This window comes from Gopherus flavomarginatus, chromosome 1 (assembly GCF_025201925.1).
Source record: "Gopherus flavomarginatus isolate rGopFla2 chromosome 1, rGopFla2.mat.asm, whole genome shotgun sequence".
In the NCBI taxonomy this organism is placed as follows: Eukaryota; Metazoa; Chordata; order Testudines; family Testudinidae; genus Gopherus; species Gopherus flavomarginatus.
This window is the reverse complement of record NC_066617.1, coordinates 334,120,425-334,144,346: the sequence shown is the minus strand read 5'-3', so window position 1 is coordinate 334,144,346 and position 23,922 is coordinate 334,120,425. Positions and strand designations below refer to the sequence as shown.

The 23,922-nt window shown below is 43.4% G+C and overlaps 1 protein-coding gene across 1 annotated transcript in view; it reads left to right on the top strand.

Annotated features, from left to right (window-relative positions):
* Positions 1–21,251, top strand: part of FDX1 (ferredoxin 1) — a 54,513-nt gene extending 33,262 nt beyond the window's left edge. Inside the window, exons 3-4 of the mRNA XM_050928518.1 lie at positions 3,835–3,964; positions 15,299–21,251. Of these exons, the coding sequence (XP_050784475.1) occupies positions 3,835–3,964; positions 15,299–15,413 (245 nt within the window). The 3' untranslated portion in view covers positions 15,414–21,251. The remainder of the gene's footprint in view (positions 1–3,834; positions 3,965–15,298) is intronic.
* The last annotated feature ends 2,671 nt before the right edge of the window (positions 21,252–23,922 follow it).

Genomic DNA, 23,922 nt, shown 5'->3' with positions numbered 1-23,922 from the left:
CTTTGTCACCCCCATCTCTTTGTCCTTCTCAGGGAATTTCCATTCTTTCCACTATCCCCTCCCTGTAGGTATGTTGGGGGAAGTTGGAGAAAAGTGTTTGCCCCAGACACTGATAGGTCCTTAACAATTTTACCACATTGGATAGGGATCCCTTTTCTCTACCTTTTGGAGAGCATCCCCAAGGAAGTTTCCAGGGACCCCCATTTCAGGTTCCACCTCAAGTGAGATATGAGTGGCACTGGATCAGCCATCTGCAACCTGACCCAGCATCCTTTCAGCATAGCTTCTTGACCATATTGGCCTGATTGCAGACTATCATCATGAAGTTCTGGAGCAGATCTTGCTTTCCCGCGGCACAGTTAGCCAGCCCATCCACACCAAAGCCTGATGTCAGCCTCCAGGAGCGGTACCAATGGACAGCAGAAACCGCCATCAATATTGTCACTTGATGAAACGAAGGCAATGCTATAGGCCCCAGTACCAATAGCTGATCACTTCCAGCCAGACCAGGATCTCCAGCTCTAAATCAGAGGCTCTGGGCCACCTCCTTCCTTTGGTAATGTTTGCCCCAATATTGGCCATCACACCATGTCCATCTTCTCCATCTCCCACAACTGTCCCTGCCACCATCTCCTCTCCCTCATGCTATCATTCCTAACCGCACTCCTCTCTCTCTCTCTCTCTCTCTCTCTCTCTCTTTCCATCCATGCAACTTTCTCTGGAACACCCACTCCCTCTTTTTTTTAAAAAAAAATAAAAATAAAAAAAATCATATCTATCTATGGCTTCTTCATGTCTGATACAAATAATAAACACTGAAACAGTGATGATACAGATTAAGTCCCACAAGCTGTTGGCATACTGAGTTCTTTGACCCCGGCAGGATTGCCCTGCTGATCAACAAGAGATCCTGTCACCTGCCGTTGTCCCTGTGTACTGCATACTTGAGCCAGCGAAGGGACTGCGTCAGGCCCTGGCCACTCTGTTTGGCTCTTTAGAAGCAGAACAGATGAAGTGCTCCATTCACTAAAAGTCTCTCAGTCCATTCTACATTCCTCGGGGATCTACACACCGGGTTCTTGTAAAAGCCAAATAAAACCTAATTTCAGCAGAGGACACAGTCCTACTCTCTTGAGTTTACAGCGCATGTACCTGAGAGGAAAAGGCCCCAGTATTCCAGGAGACCACATTTTTTGTGCTCCTTTGGACACAAAGGAGGTGACAGGTTCGGTAGGAATGTTGGGAGCCACATGCGAGCCATTTTTAGCACTTGCCACCACCTTGCCCCCTTCCTCTTGGTCTTGGTCTACTATCATGACTGAGAAGCAGCTGTTGGATATCCTCATCCAGGGCTACCCCATTCATTTCCATCCTCTTCTCACAAGCTCATTACAAAAAGTGACCTCCTCATTGCTTCCTCTAGGTGCCATAGAGGAAGTATCTCAGGAATGTAGGGGAAGAGGCTTCTACTCCTGGTATTTCCTTATACCATAGAAGAAAGAGGGTCTTTGTCCTATATCTAAGACATGGGTTGACAGAACAAATACATATGCTGCTTCTGATTCAGGATGATGATCATCTCTTCAGGATCAAGATTGGTTCATTCCTGTTGACTTACCAGAAAGAGGTATCGGAGGAAGTACCTCATGTTCACAGTGGGGCCAGAGGAAGTACCTTATATTCATAGTGGGACCAAATCATGTCTGTACACGGTACTGCCATGTAGACTCTCCATGGCTCTGAGTCTTCATAAAATTCTTAGAAGTAGTGGTGGACCACATGAGCAGTAGGGGCATGCTTATGTATCCTTTCCTGGATGGTTGGCTGATCTCCTAGCAGGAAACAGTGGCAAGGCACTAGAATAGGCACTTGTGCGCTTTCTCTCTGTTTGCCCAGCTAGCCCTGCTGGTGAACTATCAAAAAATCTTCTCATATCCCATCACAGACAATAGAGCTCATAGCAACTCTGATCAAGTGTTCAGGTCTGAAAGCACGTATCTGCCTGAGGACAGATTCCTGCTAGTGCAATTACTATTACCTGAAATAAAATCAAACCAGACCATGATGATGGTACAGGCTTCCTTGGGATGTTAGGCTATATGTCGGCATTTATGCGTGTAACGTCACTTGCCAGACTCCACTGGGTGCTCCTTCAACTCTGGCTCAGGTAAGTCTACTCCCTGGAGAAACACTGGATGAATAGGAAGGTCTTAGTACCACCTCATGTCATTGAAGAGCTGAGATGGTAGCTAGAACCCAAAAAACACTCAGAGGTGTACCGTTCTCTGCCCCTTCCTTTACAAGGACATTAATTGTGGATGTATCACACAGGTTGGGGAGCCCACCTGATCCAGATGCAAGGGACCTGGTCCCCCAGAAGACCTAGGACTTGGCAAAAATGTCCTGGAACTCCAAAGCATCAGGGTAGTGTGTATGGCATTCCCAAGTATCCTTTGAAATTCCCTGGTGTAGATTCTGACGGACAACACATCTGGGATGCGCTACATAAACAAGCAGGCAGGAGCCTGCTCATCATCCCTTTGACTGGAAGTCATCAACCTCTGAACATGGTGCCACCGATATGGGATTTCAAGGGTCATCTCTTGGGAGTCATCAACAATTTGATGGACTTCCTGAGCAGAAAATCTGTTACCAATCACAAAGGGTCACTTGCGAACCATCATAGAGCTGATTAATTCCATTATTGGGGGGAGGGATGAAATTCTTGTGAAAGACCAGTTTGGCACTGAAGAGAATGTCAAGAATCTGAACCTTTCTTCCAGAGGGGGTAGGAGGAATCCAAGGGATTGTTATTGGAAACCATAATGGAGTCAAGATCTCCTATATGCCTTTCGAACAATCTTCCCAGGGCACTCTACATAGTTAAACAACACAGAGCCACAATCCTCCTTGTAGCTCCCTACTCATTCCCAGCAGTATTGGCTGACAGACCCACTCCAGATATTCATTCAGCTCCTAGACTGCCTGGACTTCACATCATCACAGTCAGATAATCCATCCAGACCTGAAATCGTAGCATATAACAGCATGGATTTTTGTCTGGAGTACCGTGGATGGGGCCTGTTCTTGGCAAGTCCAGGAGATACTGATACAATGTGGAAAGACATTACCAGAAGTACTTACAGTATTATCAAAATGGGTTTTGCTTTGAGGGCCATGACCATATTGGTGTTAGAAGCATTCTGGTTTCTAGGCTTATTCTTTGGGCTGGTGGGTACTGAGTGAATTTTTCAAGTTCTTTATACATTTGAAATAAGATACAACTATCACACACATTATAGTATTTTTAAGTAGTTTAAGTAACATTCACGTTCATGTGATAAGGTACTTCTCATTCTTTAGCCCTGCCTTAGGAGTTCAGTTTCTTCTTTTCACACAGGATGTATAAATTGAATAAAACTACAGTAAATATGTTTGTGCATAGTTCATATGGCTTGTGATGTCTGAGGAAAAAGTGGATGGATCTAGTAATGCTCTCTATGCTGCCTAATAAGACCTCTGATTAACACAAGAATTTGTTGGAAATAAATAGCATGTCATATCTTTGCACTTTAACATTTCTCATTACTCAGTGGTTGACTTTTATTAACAAGTAGTTCATTGTTTAGTAAGGGATTCTACTGATTCTCTGCTATAATGCAGTGGCAGATGTAGTCTCCCATTTCAGTGGGTGCACGAAAGCAAGAGAGTCCCTGCTTTGCATCCAGACCTGGCTGCTCAGAGTTGGGAGAGGTAGTGGGTGCAGTTGAACTCATGAACCTCTGCTATAATATAAAACTCAATATTTCTAGTAAACTTTTGTCTATCTTGCAGGTGCATGTGAAGGAACATTGGCCTGCTCCACTTGCCACTTAATCTTTGAAGACCACATATTCGAGAAATTAGATGCAATTACTGATGAGGAGATGGACATGCTGGACCTAGCTTATGGACTGACAGAAACGTAAGGCACAGACTTTTTGAATATGCCTGCAGGCTGAAAGAAAAGGATGGAGAAAGGGGCAAGAAAGAATTAAATGTTGCTAAAATGACTTAATCAAATGAGAATGAACAGTTGGGATCAATTACATAGAAAAGTTAGATTTTCTTTGTTAGCTGACGTTTACTACATAGGTGGCACTTGTACCAAACGAAAGACTTTGCCAGTCCTCAGTAGTATCCTTTCAGTGTACAGATGATCTTGCACAGAGCTGTCATGTAGCTCAGTATAAACAAAGCATCCTTCTAGTAGCTCCGCTACTGCTCTCCTGTTTGTTTTCTTTCTTCTGTTTTTCTGGACCATATTAACCTTGTATGTAGAGGTTATGAACAACACCATGTTGCCAATTTGGAACAGGTAATTAGCAGCCATCTATAAAAGCAAAAAATGTTAGATTGCTATTTAGTTTTAAGCACATTTCTTTGTCTGCTGAAAACCTTTTCCTGTTAACCTTTTCTAGTGTTAGTCTGTTACAGCATTCAGGTGAACGCAGACAAGCGCTCCTAAATACTTCAAAAAGCCCAAGAAAGTTTAGAAAGAAATCTTGTGCTCAAAATATGGGGTTCAGTCGGTCACCCACACTGAAGAATTGTGTACTATGCATTGAGGGAGACAACTGCCCCTTAAAGAGCTATTCTAGAGAAGCTGCAAATCCACTCCCTCTCCCCCTGCCTCCGTATATGTAGAGCCCTGCACTCATACAAATTTATATCCGCGATATAAATCGGTATCCGCGGAACCACAGAGCTCTCCCAAAAACCACAGCAGTGAAAGGAACAGAACATGGGGCCATCGCCAATGCCCCACGCCAGCAGCTCCTCTGGCATGGCTGTAGCACCCCAGCCCTGCCCACTGGGGAGGGCACCAGGTTTACTGACAGCTGCTCTTGATCGCGCTCTTGTGTTAAAGTGGCATGCATGCCCCCAGATAGGAGACGCAGACCGCTGCGTGGAACTGATGGGGGCAGGGCTGCAGACAAGGGGTTGCTGGCTCCTGGGATCAGTGGCCCCACATTCTCCTTTCACCGCTGCGGTTCTCAGGAGAGCCCTCCAGATATAAATTTATATCGGCGCAGGGCTCTACACATATGAATACATTTTCCTAGCTGTCAAAGGCTGTTATATGATTAGCTTTTCCTTGTGAAGGCTCAGAGACAGGAGAACATGATAGACAGGCACTTCATTAATGGTTTTAAAGGCCTGATTCTATCTGAGGTGTGCCTCACAAAAAGCCTGATCCAGAGCCCATTGATGTCTTTGGAAATCTTTCCATTGATGAGAGTGGGTTGGTTGGTTGGTTTGTCTTTCACCCCTGCCAGTGGGCTTTGGATGTATCCCAAAACAAATTTTTAACTCTGCAAAGAAGTGGGTCTAATTCAAGCATCCTTCCGTCCTGCAATCAAGGGACTTCTGAATTAGTCAGAGACATTTCCCCACCCTCTGCCTGGGTTTTGGTCAGCCAATCTTTTTTTTTTTTTTGTCTTAATAATTGCTATTTGTTTCTAAAATTTGTCTCCTAACTAAGACATTAAGCTATGAGAAAATTGTTTTTGCTTCCTTTCCTTCCTCCTCCTCCTCCCCATCCCCTTCCCTAAACAGAAAATTAAAAAGAAAGGATGAAGAAAATGTAAGACTTTTAAACATAGTTACTTCAACCTTATCATCTCTGTTCACTTCCTCCACTGAGAAAGAGGTACTTTAGACTCTGGGCCAGAGCTATTTGGGGAACAGACTCCGGAACGAATGTTCCAAGACCATATGTTTTTGATTTAACCACCTTTTATTTAAGGCTTTAGAGCAATGTTCTCTTAATGACTAAAGAGCAGAATGCCAAGCAGATCACACAGGCAGTTTAAATACATTAAAAAAAAAATTCTGAATGGGAGGAAGCAAGATGGTGAAGCTTCAGAGTTTCTAAAGCAAGTTCTACTTCATCAGCTTACCTGTCATAGCTATAGCATCCTTGGCCAGAGAAGCAATGGTCTACTCGAGAGAGAGATTTTTTCTGGATGACCAGACCAACAGGAGGACAGAACTTTTATGGCTTCTATTGCATTTGCTATAGGCTGTCTGGCCTGTTACGGTGATATAATTGTTAGGTAGAGAGAGAAACCTGATAACTTTGCTAGGGTAATATATATAGGTTTTCCTTGCAGTTGAATCTCTAGACTTGGAAAGTTTCAGCAAGGGGAATATATTTGGTTAAAGATAATTGTTTGAACCATTCACAAAGACTCTAAACGTGTTGATAGAGGAACTTAATGAGAAATCTGCTAACTACTTTCATTACAGTGTACCCATCTGATTGGGGCTCCGTTATGCTGTGCACTGTACAGACACAGTTCCTGTCCCAAAGAACTTGCAACAAACTTGAGACCAATTTATATCTTAAATTATATCCGTGCTAAAGCAGACACCTATGATGTTCTCAGAAATCAAGGTGATTCTCTAGGCCAGGAGCCCCATGAGACCACTACAATTCTTCATCTAAAGTATTAGACCAGTAATCAGAGCTTCATCTGGTTTCTTCTTGGCTTTTGTGACCCCCTCACCTCTACATCTGGGTATCTGTGTTTTTTTTCACTGCTAACTTTACTTCCCTCTAGTGAATATTGGCAAATAAGTAACATTAGACTGAGGCCATGTCTACATCTAAAATTTTGCAGCGCTGGTTGTTACAGCTGTATTAGTACAGCTGTATAGGGCCAGCGCTGCAGAGTGGCCACACTTACAGCAACCAGCGCTGCAAGTGGTGTTAGATGTGGCCACACTGCAGCGCTGTTGGGCGGCTTCAAGCGGGGTTCGGGGAACGCGAGAGCAAACCGCGGGGAATCAGGTCTCCTTCCCTGGTTTGCTCCAGTGTTCCCCGAACCCCCGAACAAGCAGGTCTCCTTCCCTGCGGTTTGCTGGGTGGTTCGGGGAACGCGAGAGCAAACCCAGGAAAGGAGACCAGCTTCGCCGCGGTTTGCTCTCGCGTTCCCCGAACAAGCAGGTCTCCTTCCCTGCGGTTTGCAGGGTGGTTCCGGGAAACGCGAGAGCAAACCGCGGCGAAGCTGGTCTCCTTTCCCGGTTTGCTCTCGCGTTCCCGGAACCACCCAGCAAACCTCAGGGAAGGAGACCTGCTTGCTCGGGGTTCGGGGAACGCGAGAGCAAACCGCGGCGAAGCTGGTCTCCTTTCCCGGTTTGTTCTCGCGTTCCCGGAACCACCCAGCAAACCTCAGGGAAGGAGACCTGCTTGCTCGGGGTTCGGGGAACGCGAGAGCAAACCGCGGCGAAGCTGGTCTCCTTTCCCGGTTTGCTCTCGCGTTCCCGGAACCACCCAGCAAACCTCAGGGAAGGAGACCTGCTTGCTCGGGGTTCGGGGAACGCGAGAGCAAACCGGGGAAGGAGACCAGCTTGATTACCAGAGGCTTCCTCAGGTATGCTGGGATACCTGCTTATTCCACGGAGGTCAAGAAAAGCGCTGGTAAGTGTCTATATTTGATTTCCAGCGCTGGATCACCAGCGCTGGATCCTCTACACCCGAGACAAAACGGGAGTACGGCCAGCGCTGCAAACAGGGAGTTGCAGCGCTGGTGGTGCCCTGCAGATGTGTACACCTCCTAAGTTGCAGCGCTGTAACTCCCTCACCAGCGCTGCAACTTTCTGATGTAGACAAGCCCTGAGAAGGAAATTTAGACTGGTTGTTTTTATTTCATATAAAGAACATTTGCTAATTCAACCCCCGGTGCTGATTTTTGAGGATGAATCTTCCTAAAGTTGTGGTGTTCTCTCACATTCAAAATAAAGTTATTAGTTGGTGTTAATCTTTAACCTTGAGTATTGTAATAAATCCATCTGGTTGGAAGCAAAGAACAAGCGTCTTCGTATTGCCACCCTAACTTACATTTGTTCTAGTCACCTCAGTAAAGCATGGGAAAGGATGCCACCCTCTTCTGATGGTCATTATGAGCCCATTTCTGTGAAGTTTAGTTCACCTCCAGGGACCTAGTGATATTCCATTGATATAAGAGTTTAATTTCACCCATGTAGTCTTTCAGAATTAAATTAATAGAACTTGTTAATTTACCTGTTCTATCACTTCACAAAACCAGTCCATAAAATCATCCTCAAATGCAAGTCTTTCCTAAACAAAGGAAGTTTTTTTCATTTAAAAAAAAAATCTTTCTTTGTTCCAGCAAACCAAAAGAGAGAGAGTAACTTGCAGGATATTTTTATTAAGATAACAGAATGATTTGTTGTGTTAATGAACGTCTGGCTCCTTTGAATATCTTTGCTGGTTCTGAATCGTTGCTCTCGTAATTAGAGCTGAATTTCTCATGTAATGAGTAAATAAATTGAGTTAGTGAATCTTAGCATCAGACTTACTGTAATTGGTGGTAGGGACTGTTTTGGTGGAGTTAGTCACTTTTGGTCCAGTGAAACTAGGCTAAAGTCAGAGAGACTATCTATAGATCGGCGCTGCTAAAATCAGTATATTTGAAACCGAGGCAGTGTGAATAAAGTTAATGTTGGTCCTATGCGGAAGATTGAACATGTAAAATTGATATGTTTTAATTGATCTAAAAGTTTCTAAAACTGATGCTAAAAGCTATAGTGTAACTTACATTAATTGCCTCTCAATCTAACTATGCAAAATTTTAAATGTTAACTGTTACATGTACATTTTAATGGACTTAAATTTTAGTAAGGTAGGGTTTTTTTAATGTAACAGAACAAGAAAATAAAATGCTGTCACAGTCTCTTAAAGACATTTATTAAAACACCACTTTTTTTTATTTATGAATGAACTTGAAAATTGTCTTGCTAATGGTATTGCTAAACTACAGGAAGAACATTATGAAATGCTTAAATAAGAATATTAAATGCTATTTTTATAGGCGTTTGTTTCGCCTCTGTCCTTAAGTGAAACTGATATGACTTCTATTGCAGTACAGTAACTCCTCACTTAAAGTTGTCCCGGTTAAGTTGTTACACTGCTGATCAATTACGGAACATGCACGTTTAAAGTTGGGCAATGCTCCCTTATAACATCGTTTGGCAACTGCCTGCTTTGTCCACTGCTTGCAGAAAGAGCAGCCCGTTGGAGCTAGCTGGCGGGGGCTTGGAACCAGGGTAGACCGGCAGGCCCCCATTAGCTCCGCTAAGTTCCGTGTGTGGCAGCCGCTCAGCAGGCTACCAATTGCCGTGCAGTTCAACTGTCCCTCCCCGCACTGCCCTGTGCTGCTCCTGCCCTCTGCCTTGGATCTGCTCCTGGGAGCTTCCCGCTTTGTGGGGGGAGGGTGCTAATGTCAGGGTATCCCCTTTCTGCCCCCGCTGCTCCTGTACCTTATCTCCACAGAGGGGGTGGGGAAGGGGGGAACACATGACAGGGCTCAGGATGGAGGGAGCTTGCTGGCAGCAGCTGCTGTCTCAACTTGCTGATCTACTTAAAAAGGCAGTGTACTTAAAGGGGCAATGCATGTGTGTCTCTCGCTCTCTCACAGACACAATGTGTGTCTCTGTCTCCCCCTGCCATGCTGTCTCCCCTCCCTTCATTCGTGCTGCCTTGTAAAGTGTGAGGCTACATTAACAATAATGTGTTAACCCTTGAGGGCTCAGCTGAGTGCTAATTCATTGTTTAGCAGTAAGGCATTCCCTGGAAAATATTCCACCCCCTTCCACCCTCTGATGTCACCACCTCAACCAAGTTTCACAATCATCATTGCTGTGTACAGTATTAAATTGTTAGTCTGGTCTGGCAAAAAAAATTTCCCTGGAACCTAACACACACACACCCCATTTACATTAATTATTATGGGGAAATTAGATTTGCTTAACATGATTTCGCTTAAATTAGCATTTTTTCAGGAACATAACTACAATGTTAAGTGAGGAGTTACTGTACTGCCCACAAACCCCAATCAGGATCACTATGCTTGGTGATACTGTTACTGTGCAAACATAGGGCAGGGGTCGGCAACCTTTGAGAAGTGGTGTGCCAAGCCTTCATTAATTTAAAGTTTCGTGTGCCAGTAAAAGGTTTCATGTGCCAGACCGGCAGCACAGGCGGCGGACGGAATCCCAGACTGGCAGCGGGCTGAGCAGCTCATCCCGCTGCCGGCCCGGGTTCCGTCCATGCAGGCCAGCAGCGGGCTGGCAAGGGGCCGGCGGCTGGGATCCTGGTTGGCAGCAGCATGCCACTAAAAATCAGCCTGTGCGCTGCCTTTGGCACGCGTGCCACAGGTTGCTGACCCCTGATATAGGGTGATATGGCTCATGTGATGAAAAACTTGTAGTCTGAGGCCTTAGCCTTGCAATATGCAATGCATGGGCACTGCTGTGCCTGTGTATTGTACACTGAGGCTACGTCTAGACTACCCGCCGTATCGGCGGGTTAAAATCAATTGCTTGGGGATCGATATATCGTGTCTCATCTAGACGCAATATATTGATCCCCGAGCGCGCTTATATCGATTCCGGAACTCCACCAACCCCAACGGAGTTGCGGAATCGACAGGGGAAGCTGCGGACATCAATCCCGCGTGGTGAGGACTGGTGAGTAATCCGATCTTAGATATTCGACTTCAGCTACGTTATTCACGTAGCTGAAGTTGCGTATCTAAGATCTATTTTCCCCTCGTAGTGTAGACCAGCCCTGAGATTTAATTTGAGAGAGAATAGAAAGGCAACTGTCAAGCAAAATGTTTGAGGTAATGTTAGATGCACTTCTTAATTTTTTTCTTTTTAACCTCTTGCCTATTTGCTCTTTATAGTTTCTTAAATCATGTTTTTAAAAAAAAATATTTTCCTTGCCTGTCTACTGTTTTTGTATTAACCCTTCCCTATATTTTAAATGTAATTATTACCCCTACATAATTTTATCAATTATTTTCCAGATCAAATTCACTCCGTCACCTTTGCTTTTCTTCAGCCAACCTTAGCATCTGAGCTATTCAACCCACTGCCTTCCTTCACTGTCACATATAATCCAGAATTCCTAGCTTTGTATACTTTCTTTCTCAGTTATACTGCTAAGGTGTGGAGAGAAAATATTTATTAATAGCACAACTGACCCTGGAAATCATTACAAGTAATCACAGATGGACGGGAGAGGTTTGCTTCATCAGATTCCTTTTTGTATGCAGAGGAGAACTGCTCTGTAGCACCACTAAACACCACTGAGTAAATAACTTCACATCCTCTTTATCTGAAGTTCTCCTTCTATGTATATATTTTTAAAAGCCTTTTTCAATTATTTATAACCGTTGTTACATAAAGAAATGCACCTTTTTGCTCTTGTAATTTTGGCACTAGAACTTCTAGCTATAATTACAAGCCAACGTCTTACATTTGGGGTACCTTGCTAATTATGGGGGGGGTGTGTGTGTGTGTGTTACTTTTAAAAGGTTTTAGGAATTCTCTTGATGCTCTGCTCCACTCCCCAGCCCAGGTTTCAAAATTAAAACTAGTAGCCAATTAGAGCTTTTAGTAGTGCTTATCAGCCACTGAAATGGTGTTTTACTTTCATATTTTATTATTCGAGATGAACTACCTGTTTCGTTTTCCAAACTTAGCTTTATTAAAAAAGAGTAAAAGCCAACCTAATTAAGTAAAAGCACAACTGAAAGCCTTAAATACTGGCTTCAATATTTAGACCATCAGTAGTTCTTCAGATTGTTTATATGTATTCTTTTCCAGTTGTATACCTACTCCATGCACTTCAGATCGCAATCTTTTGGCTAGCAGTGTCTGTGGGGGTCATGTGTGCGCCCTGAGTACCTTTGCACCCTCCCATTCAAGAGCATAAAGGGCAGGGTAGGGCCAAACATCCCTCAATACCTTGCTACGGCTCATGGTTGTGAGATGGAACTATGAGGAGTTTGTCTATTTGTTGCCTACTTGGCTACCTCCAGTTATCTCTTAAGTTTATATAATATTTAGATTAGTGTGCAGGTAGTTAGCATGGGGCGGGATTTGTTTGTTTTTTCTTATATCCAATACCGGTCTTCAGTCCTTATGGCTAAGCTCAAATATCCCAGTCTTAAATATTGCCCCTCTTATGAGGCAGCTGTGCCCGTTAGTGATAGACATCAGATGTCTCTGTTTTGTCTGGTAAAGGGCATATCCCTGAAAAATATTCAATCTGCAGATTGCTTTCTAAATGAATACAGAGGCAAGAGAAGTTCTCCTAAACAGCTGTTCTCACGAACTTGTCTAGTAAGACCTGTTTTTAATCTGGATGAACAAGACTCTTGTGGAATAGAGCAGGTTTCCTCTGAACGTGTTTTGGTAAGCTCTTGTTCCACTGCTTGCACCCATGGTCCTGCTCCTGAAAAGACTATCACTGTTCTTGCCTTCGTGTCTTTGTCGGCTACTGAGAAGGGTATGAGAAAGCATGGCTCTGGGAAAGCATAGGAAAAGATCACCTTCTAAGGGAGCTGCTAAGAGAAAGAGACTCAAACCACCGTATTTTACTGCCTGTAAGGGTACGTCTACACAACACTTAAACCCCCATGGCTGGCCTGGGTCAGGTGATTCCAGCTGTGGAGCTGTAAATTTTGCTATATAGATGTATTAGCCGTGGGCTGGAGCCTGAGCTCTGGGACCCTGTGAGGGAGGAGCGTCCCAGAGCTTGGGCTCCAGCCTAAGCCTGAACATCTACACAGCAGTTTTTTAGCCCTGCAGACCGAACCCTAGCAGCCCAAGTCAGCTGACCTGGGCCAGACACAGCTGTGCCGCTAGTCTTTTATTTCACCTCAAGAAATAGCATGTATCCCAAAATGGGTCTGTCTGGTATCCTTAGACTCCAGTGATTTGAGTTGTGGTACTGTCTAAGGAACAGTTTCAGCCTGTCTCTACTGAAATTGTGATACCATAATTGGTGCTCTCGGTACCAGAACCAATCTTTTCAATATCAGCATCTTCCACCCTGGTGCCATTAATATCTAGTGTCCTGCACAGGATACCAACCTTCTTGCCTCTGAGCTCACGGTATTGAGTGATCTCATGGAACGATGCTTCCTGAGTCACTACCGTTATGTGAGGCTACGCTCCTTTGTACTGGCCACTAGCTCGACTTTAGGCACCAAGTATTTTCACAGTACAGTTGAGGGAGTTCCCTGTGCCTCACCCTGGGACCCAGGTAAAATCAGCACCACCACTTGAGGAGTCCAGTTGTTCACCCTTTGCCAAGAAGTGATTCAGCTGTCAAATTGATGCATTGAGTATCAAATCACTTCAGTAGCTCTGAACCTTCTAGGATTACAAAACACCCTAGCAGACTACCTGAGCAAGCTATTGTCCATATGTAATCACATGGGAATCAAGGACTCAGGTCATTCATGTTTTTGCAAATAGGATCAACCAATCATGGATTTATTTGCAACAGAAATAAACATTGTCCAAATTTCTGTTTGGGGGAGGGGTTGTGTGTGCATGCACATGTGAGCCCTGGCTCTCAATTAGATGCTCTCCTCACCAATCCCTCTAATATTGAGAAAGCTCAGACAAGATAGTTTAATGATCCTAATAGCACTAGATGGCAATCTTGGTATCTTCTGAGCTATCTATCCGACTATCAGTAACGTTTCCTCAGATCCTGCACACAATTTCCCAGAACAATGGACAGATCCTTCAGCCCAAACCCGCTTCACTGCATCTCTCAGCATGGATTCTGGCTGGTTGATTGTAGTGAAAAGGAGCTGTTCTGCTGGTATCAGCATTTTGTTCCAAAGCAGAAAAGACACCACAAAACTGATACATGAAGCTTAGTAGAAAAGATTGTCTATTTGGACAGAACAGAATCACATTTCTCCCTTGGACACTTGGGTTCCTTTTTATTCTGGATTATTTACTATTATTGTAGAACTCTGGACTATCCATTAGTTCTATTTAGAGTACATCTGATAAGCTTCAGCATGTCATCCCCCATCCAGGGGCACATTGTATTTTCACTTTTTCTTCCTGCTCACTAACCCTTTCTTGGCATGCTGCCCTGTGACCACAGAAAAGAGGCTCTCTGTCACAGTAGGATTCAATCTGGCATGTGGTGATCCAGCACTCTGACAAAGAGATTGCGGAGAAGAGAGGACTCTTAGGAAACAGTCATTAGTGAGGGCGCCACTTCTAATGAGGTGGAGAGAGAAGAAACTTGACTGGAGGGATGTGGAGAGTGGATGTCAAAGCATTTGGAAAGTACACTTTTCCTTGGTTAATCTCCTTGAGCAGGCTAAAGAAGTTTTATTTAGGATATATGCAAAGAGGAGAAGAGGCAGGAGAATGAGGAGGTTGAGACAGGAAAGAAAAGAAAGGGGCATTGAGTGAGAGCTCCTGAGTGTGACGAAGGATCAAAAGGACAAAAGCAAAGCCTAGTAACCTGTGGAAAATATTTACTCCATTCAGTCTACTTGGGTGCCAGATCTATTCACTCCACTATTTCCATTTTTTTTTTAAATACAGTTTCTGAATTGACAACAATGAATAGTGAGGTCCTAGCTAAAGAATAGGTAGAAGTACAGATCAAGGCTGATTTTTCTCCCCCTGCCCCTCCTGCATAGTTCCATGAATATTTACCAGTTGTGTGACCTGCCTGAATCATCAGAAAATTTAGTCCTTTTTTATACCAATTGCTGTATAATGTGATTTAGACTTTCCACTAGAAACTGGACTTGAGAACAACCAACTTGTCACATAAACTGCTTGAAAAAAATCTCAAATTACTAGTGACCTAACAGGATTTAAAACCAGTTACATAAAGTAGAAGAGGTTGTGCGGTGCAGATTCTCAGATGGTGTAAATTGTCATAGCTCATTGAAGACTTCATTGGAGCTATGACAATTTACACTAGCTGAGAATCTGCACCATAGGTTTTAACTACCCCATGCTGCTAATTTTCAAACTTAGACCCCTCTCCTTAAAGCTGTCATGTGCATACACCCAGGCAGAACCCCATTGATTTCAGTGAACATAATGGTTTACTCATGTGGAGCAGCTTGCAGGATCAGAATCTCAAATATCTCTTCCCCTCCCCCCCCCCGCCCCCACAGAGGTAACACAGTCTACCAGTTCACATTAAGGACTAAATTAAATGTGTTTTTAGCTGTATTATTTTGCATCTTTATGCTACAGTATTTACAGCCTGCCAGCTTTTTACAAATGCACTTTTTGGGGGGGTGGGGGAGGGGTAAACAGTACTGAGTATCATGAATGGGTTCTGAAAGATCAGATTTTAAACCCCATGCTGTGTGACTGCAGTGTTAAAACACCATCAGCATAAGTATATGGCTAGAACTAAAGATAGTGTTGTTCTTTGTTACAGATCTCGTTTGGGCTGCCAGATCTGCTTGAAGAAATTTATGAACAACATGACTGTTCGAGTACCTGAAGCTGTTGCTGATGCTAGACAATCCATAGATATGAGCAAGAATTCCTAAAATAAAACTTGTTAGGAGCTTTTCATGACATTTTAAACTATTTTTATAACTTATTTCTGAATGTTTAAATGTGAACTTGCATAATCATGGGAGTTATTTTTGATATCAATGTTAATTCTGTTTTAATTTTCTTTATGGAACCATTTATTTTAATTCTTAAAATGAAGTAATACTTTTTAACAAGGTGAAGCTGAACTGTAAAATGTTGACCAAATTAGACTTGGAGAAGTCATTAATGAATTTATTTATGTAAAGAAGTATTTTTTTTCTTTTTCAGCTGTATTTGAAAACCAGACTTTTTCACTAAAATAGTGATTTTTTTGTAATAGATTCAAAACCATTTGGTTTTTAGGGTTTTAGGCCTAGAAACATTAGGGTGCTGGACAGATGACAAATGTAGCACAGACTGTTTTTCTGTTTAATTCCCTGTGCGTTTCATGTGGTGTAGTAGAAACAAGAATATCCAAAGAGAGCTAATTTGCTGGTTGATGGTATGGTGCTTTCACAGCAACTGAAAGTGTAATTAGGAAGATAGGTGGAGCTGGCATATCCTAAATCTGAAAATCTTGATAAAATATGACACATACTGTTGAGATAATGTTTCCGTCCAGTCCAGTCCTGCTGCTGGTAGTGTCTAATACCTGATAAAAGCAATTTTCTTATCTTCCCATTGAGGCCAGATCCTACCTTTACTGTGTGGATAGGATTAAGCCCTTACTAAATATTTGACCCTTTCTAGATTCCCACTCACCCCCAGAAAAAGAAAAAAATCTGAACTCCATGCTTTTAACCATCATTGTATACCTTTTCAGTTTTCATGGCATACATTATTAGGTGTGTCAACTACCATGAAATATAATGGTCATATTATTAGTGTATAAAGTCATTTTTAGATTTGGATGAAATCTTTATTTTGTGTATAGCTGAACAGTAATTCACATTTGACTACTTAAGTATAGTCATCAAGTACAGTATCCGAGTTGTCAACACTGGCCCCTAGATTTTTTTACGTGAAAGGTTTTTTTCATGTTTCATTTATATGTGAAAAAGAATTGCCTTTCTTAACTATGCAGTACCTATAACTCATAGACTGAATTTGCTGTCTGTTACCCAAGATTGACTAAATCCTTCTACACTTCTTAGAGTGAATCAACATCTTTTTACATACTCAAGGAATTCCTTCTCTTCTAAATATTTCAAAAACACTCATTCTACTTCTGATTTCAGGGGTGCTCCTTTATACTGACCATTTCTTATTATATTGATTCATGTTACCTAATCCATTTTTAATCTATGTAGGACTTTACCCCTTATCCTATATGTTCTGGTGAGAGAGCTCATTTACTTGGATTTTCAAAAAAATATTTGGTTGAGTGGTCTGACAAAACACAGCAGGAGTATATTCATTCTGAAGCCTCATTGGGCCATAAGCAGAACAAAAAGAAGAGGTAAATTAAGGAAATATATTCAAGATAAAATATAAATAGATATTGAGCTCTGTCTTTTCGTCTGTTGCTGCTCTGTGAATAACATTGTAGGATGGTGGGAGTGTAATATCAGAGGGAGTCCCACTGTCTCCTCTCTGAATTCTTTATGTAAGGCAGTACTATCACTTAAAATACTTTAAGATTTTATTTTATTGAATAGCAGCTCTTTACACTTTGTCTAAGAACACACTTGCAATTCAGGTCACTAGAATGGTAGTAGTATAACAAACTGCATCACGTGCTGTAGAAAACTGAACGTTTTAGTAGGTTTTATTTATGGTACAAGGCACTTTTCATTGTGATGACCTCAAAGCACTTAAACACTGTGAGCTAGATTCACAAAGGGATTTAGGTGCCTAACTGACACTTTAGGTGGCTAACTCTGAAATGTAGGTTCCGCAGGTAGTGAGAAAGTTCTGCTCACCTGCCACCCAACTCTAAGTGCCTAAATTCACTTGACACCTACATTTCTGCAGAAAAAGCTCACTAAGTGTCTGTCTGTGCCTCTGCGCATATACACTGTAGCTTTCCTGTAGGCATCAAGACACCTTTCTGCTACCCAAGCTGCAGTGTCATGCGCAAACCGGGGAAGATAGGTGTTCCTCTGCCGAACTGGCATGTAGCGCCTGATCCAGTAGTTTTACTGGATCGTGCCTTGCAGGCGAGCTTACCTAGTTCCACACAAAAGAGGTGGGAGGGGGTGGCAGAGAAGGAGGGTTTCCCTCAAAACTTTTAATCCAGTGGTGAGGATACTTACCTGGGAGGCAGGAGACCTAATGGGTGAAAGGTGTGAACATAAGCCCATCACTGTCCAACATGAAACAAAGTTAAACAAGGTCTATGATTTCGTATACAGAGACCTCAGCCTGCTTAGTACCATGACAAACATACCATTAAACATTCTTTTTATCTTAAGGAAAAACTATTAAAGCATTTGAAATATAAAATATTAAGTAAGGCTTTCATTTTAATCTTTCTTGTTCCTTTTCCCTGGAGAACGTTTTAGACCTTAGAAAGGAATGGTGCTAGTACTGATCTCTATGGGAAGCCATTGTGCAGACTCTACGTTTTTGCTAACCTGAATTGAGAGATCATGGAACAGTCCAAAAACATTGACCTAATGAGTAGAAATGTCTTGTCACATTGAATTAGGTTGGATAGCATCAGAAATGAGTCCTTGTGCAAGAGTTTCAGGCTGATGACAAGTTGATAAAAGCTGTGGGCGTTTTAAGTTTCTGCTGGAAGCCAGTCTCAATGTATGTAGTCAGTACAAGCATTGGTTCTTAGCAACTTTGTCCTGCCCTGCAGTGTTTCTTTTCAGGGGGTCTTTCAGGCTCTAGGATGGAGGTCAGCCTTACCAGTATCATCCACTCCAGTAATTTGTATTACATGTTGCAAGATCATTTATGCCAATGACCTGGCACCACTGACACAGGCTGCAACATTCAAGGAAGTGAAAGACGTCCTTTTTGCTGATCTGAAGGGAATAGAAAATTTACATTCGGTACTGGCGGATCAAACCCAATCCATCAAAAATGGTGTCAGCTTTCCATCTCAGCAGTTCTGAAGCTATGAAGATGCGGAAAGTAAACTACTATGGCAAAGTAATTGCCCATGATCCTACCTCCACTACCTCAAAGTCACTCTCAGTCACAGCCTTACCTATCAACAACATTTGAAATAGGTCAGCCATAAAATCAGGAGTTGCACCAATATCATGCAAAAGCTATCTGCCTCTAGCTGGGTTCTCAGAGCTCGAATGCTATGAACAGCAATGCTGTTTATTCCATGTCCAAGTACTACACACCTATTAGGGGAGGACATTTGGATACAGACCTTGATATCCAGGTAAAGGGGGCTGGCACCCTGAAGTCCATTCTGGCTTGGTTTTAAGTCCTCATGGATGTCTTCGAACCATCTGGTGACAGCTGGCTATGTTGCATGAGTACAAGAAAGCTCTCACTGACCAAAAGCTGCCGCTTCATGACAACCTTGTTCACTTGCCTTACACTTGATTTAATGCCACCAACCCATTCTGGGCAGCTGAAGAAGCCTTTTTTTTCCCACCCAGCTTCAACTCAGAATACAGCTGGTGCCTGCAATGGGCAGTGAGTGATGTAAACAACCAGCACATCATAGATGATCCCACTGATGAACTGCCTGGTTTCTTGTTCCACCAAAGACAGTGGATGACCATCAACTGTATTAGGATGTTCCATGGAAGATGTGCACATTCCGTGCACAAATGGAGAATTGAGGATTTGCCACAGTGCGAATGTGGAGACCTCCAAACCATCAAACACATTGTGAACAGCTGCTTCATCTTTTCATTTCCAAGAGCTAGAGGAAAGTTGTACTCTGCATCTCCTGAAGCCCTTGAATGGATTTCTAGCCTTGCTGTGAACTTGTAAATGTTGCTATGAAAAACGTTTTGGAAGGAAACCTCCCCCCCCACTTGTTTGACAGTCAGTGTCAAAGATGGTAACTGTCTTTTTGTATAAAAGAGAAGAAGTTAATGAACTGGAGCTGATAAAGTCTGCTCCTGTTTTATTCCATGTGGTGTTTTGGGATTCAGCTGGAGCTGGTAGTGGGGTGATATCAGAATCCCTCTCTCTGGCCCAAAGACATTCCTCAGGATTAGGATGCAGAAGGTCGGGGGTCCCAAGAGACAGTGGGGGGTGGCAGCCAGCTCCAGGAGACTCTGCTCTTCTATATTCCCCCTCACCCCAGCCTCTGAAGTCTTTCTTTGTGGACCCAAAACAGGAGTGATGGGAGGAATAGCCCATCCCCTCATTATTTTGTCCACCCGTGAGGTTTTAATATCTGACGCACCAACTTTGGTTAGTCAATTTCCAGTTCCACATCTTATCTTTTTACCAAGCATGATTTCAACTGAGTCCTTTAATCATATCAACTTGCCCTTTTATTTGGTTTAATTAATTAGTCTTTCTGCTTCTCTTGCCCTTGTTTATAACATTCATTAGTGAAAGCAACTTGACTTGTTTTCCATCATCATTTGTTATAGGTTGATTCATCTTGTTAACCCACAATTTGGACATTAGGCACTCCAATAACGATTTGCCTACAATTATGCAATGTATTCCATCCAAATAGGTAAAAAAGTGGTGGCCCACCCTAGAATTATTACCAGGGGTTTGCCTCCAGCCTGCAGAGGACTCCGTTAAGCCGGCTAATCCTGCTATTCCCTTGGAAGGACACGGATACAACCTTCCACTCAAAGGATTGACATGCAAACAGCAACCTTTGAAAACACAGTATCATTTTATTTAAAGGAAATAAGCAATTACAATATATTTAATAAAGCAAGAAAAGATACTCTATGGGATATTCTGGTGTGGGGCTCCCTCACTCCCTCCTCTGGAAGCTGTTCCATTTTGGATAGTCATGGGAGTAGGGAAACTGGCTCCCCTGGGTGAGTGCTCTAACCATCAGACTAGAAAGTCATTCTCATGCTTGCATATGTCCACTTGCACGCTCAGGCCGAGTGACTCCAATTATTTATCCAGAGTGGAAAAGCTTTAGCAGCAGCGATTGACGCAGCCCCGGATCAGAATATCCTGTAACCCAGTGATAGGAGACTTACCTAAGAAGTGGCAGATACTTCTCTGCAGTGCGGGGTGGGGTCCTTCCATATCCAAGATGAATATTCTAACCTCTAGGCTAAAAATTATGAGAGCTCTTCCTCCTCTGCCCCACAAGAGAGTGTGCACAGCTGATAATCCCAGCAGCTGCAGATGCCTCCATCCAGCCTGAATTTAGGTGTTGAACTCCCTGAGCTCAAAGCTTAGGCCACACTCCCCTCATGTTGGCTAGTTTAGGCAGGGCGCTGCTTAGTGTGCTGGCTTTTGTGAATCGTATGTCCCTCCCTCACTGCATAGGAAATCTATGTGCGTAATCAGGCACTGTGAATCCCAATGATTTTCTAGGCATCAAAAATATAAGCACGGTGATGATCAGTCTTGCAATGTCTGAGTCCCTTTGTGAATCTAGCTCTGTATCACCACAAAAATGTGAAACCAACGTCCAACTGTCTTTGGTATAAATAGAGTAAGGCTGTTATAATGTGTTAGCACTTCACATGAAGGCCTCCTGCAGTGTGGGGTTTTTTTTCTTTTAAATTTTGTAGAATATGATCATAGGAGGAATTCATTCAGCAGAGAAAGGCAAACAGAAACCACAAAGTTCATTTTGACTTCTGTGAGTGTCCTATGTTGTATAGGAATGTGGATCTGAGGAATTGACGTGTACTAGAGAAAATGCATACAGCTCCTAGCTGTACCTGATTTCAGTTGTCAAAAATGATGTGCAAGTAAATCTTATTTTATACCAATTTTCCAGACACTTTGTCTTTCACAATTTTCTTCCATTTTTGCCTTTTGCCATAGCATGTGTTCCTAGATTTAATGCGGACTATATATTTCAAGGTAAATGGTGCAAGAAATGCATACACTTAAATATAATGTTATGACTGCACAAAGAAATATATCATTGTAAATAACCCATCATGTATGGTAGATATATGGTACCAATTTCATATCTACTGTAACCTCGTTGACTTCAGTAGGACTACAGTAGGGACAACTTTGGCTCATGGTATTTTCTAATTTCCCTATTAAATGACTTCACATACTGTGAATGACTACTTAAATAGCAAAATATATTACTGAGTGAACTATCATGTGGAAATAAAGACTAAGGAAAGGATGATTTACAATTGCATTCATCTTCTGACAAATTTAAGGGGTCATAGTTTAATCCTTAGGTAGCTAAGGCAGAGTACACTATACTCATCCTTAGTTTTCCCACATGAGGGAAGAAGCTGACTTAACCTAATTCCCTCTACTTTCATCCTTTTTTCATTATGCTAAGGACTGCAGTGTGCATGTGTAGGACCTGGCAGCAGTGGAATGCCTCACCTTTGGTCTAATTTTCAGGATTGCATTTACCTTGTGGAGAGTTTGTCCCCTCACCTCTGCTTCACTTTCTGAAGGGTTTAGTGCTCCTGGTGCCCTTGCAGGCTTCAGGGAGAGAGCTAAGCTAAGAAATTCCGAAGGCAAAAGGAGAGGATTTTGTCTCCTATTTCACTTCTTTGAGTGTCTTGTCAGGGACCTCGGCCAGCTCAGGGGGTAGTGTGATGTTCACCCATCCAGCCCACTCTCAACTGAGTTGCCTCAGGCTCCTTGCCAGGGAAGGAAAGGAGCCAGGCAGGACTGCAATAACTGGATTCAGAAGCATGAACCCCTCCCCATCATCTCCATGCAGCAAGAAATCCTAAAAGGGCAGTGTCTCATGTGAGAAATGGCTACAGCAGTCCTAGGGCCCACACCAGCAGCAGCCATGGTTCTGACTGGAACTTTGCTGCTCCTCCTGGTCCACCTCCCTGCAGATTGTGGATGGAAGGCCCTGGACATAGCCTGGACACCAGTAATGTTTGAATCTGATAAGGGACCTTCAGGCCTAGCCTTGCCCCAGTCTGCCACCTCTATAACAGGACTGCTAGCCTAGGCCCCAGGGGAGATGCAGAACAATCTAAACTTCTTACAACAGAAAGGGATAGAGCTTACAAGTCCATTCTTAATTCACAGTACCATCCCTAAGAACACAGGCCACAGAGGTGGAGGGGGTAACTGGGCCATGGCCTGACCAATTTTTCACCTGCCACAGTCTAGCTCAGAGCAGGCAATCCAGCAGAACCCTCACCAGAAAGAGGGCAGTGTTGCAGGGAGCAGGCCTTACCTGCATGCTGTGGTAAGAGCAAATGGGCAAGCAGGGGGAGCTGGTCCCAGCCTGGAAGGACGGGAGCTGCTGTGGGATGAGCGGTGGGGGTGGGCTCACTCTCCAGCCCAACCCAGGGCTTCTAGATCCCAATGCCAGGGGCTGGACCTGATCTGTAGGCAGGACCCAAATATGCACTCCACAACATCACAACCCTGGGGGTGGGATGCAACACCTGCTCCTACCTGATGGAACCCCTGCTGAGGATACAAGACAAGGTAAGCCCCTGTATGGGGGGCAGTGAGGTTGAGCCACTTGAACTATATTTGGTGCAATGGCTGAGCCCCCTAAGGCAGGATTATAGGGACAAACTCCCAAAGATACTATAAATAACTCAGCACTGGTTCCCCTACTTACCTTTACAGAGTGGAGCATGGTAGCTAAGCCTCAGCACCCAGTTCCCCAACTTCCCTTCATGATATGCAGCTTGACAAATTAACACAGAACAGACCAACCCAAAAAGCCATGCAGATTCCTCTATGCGTGCACACTTTAGAATTTTTTATAAAGATCTTTTTTCTTCTGATGGGAGGAAGGCCAGCTGGTGGAATCAGAGTTAGGGCTCAAATAATAAAACAGGATCAGCAGAGCACTGAATGCTGTGAAACTACACTTAGGAGGGCGAGAGCTGCCCTAAACAAACTGTAACTGTTCCTGCTCAAGTGCTCTGGAAAGATGTAATAAAGGACTGGGGATTTCCTGCCACTCCTAAAATATTAGGAAACAGGCTGTCATCCCCTTTGGGTCACCACACCCTAATGATGGGGCTGCTGTTCCCCTGGTCGCAATGGGGGACAACCAGGCCAGATTAGCTGCTGCTGCATGCTGCCATGCTTCACCTATCGCCCTGCCTTGCAGCAGTTCTCCATAGAGTGACAAGAAGGCGAGTAGCCCAGATGTGGAAGAATAAGCAGGCACTAAGGAGTCTCTTGACCTAGCCTTTCCTTGTTTCTAACTTGCCTGGCCTCCATTTTATAAGGCCATACATTTTTTCGGGTGCACTAGTCCAAATTCAACATGGTGTCACTTCCAAAGGTAAATGAGGCTATCTTCTCTAGTGGCCAGGGACTCAGCATTTCTAACTGGGGGAGACTCTTATGCCTGAAAGAGTGGCATCTTTACTATGGAGGCCTTTTGTAGGCAGCCAGGTCTGATCAGGTATCATTTTGCTCCCACCCCTGGACATGAAAGGTCTGTAGGCCACTGCCTAACATCAACAGAAATAA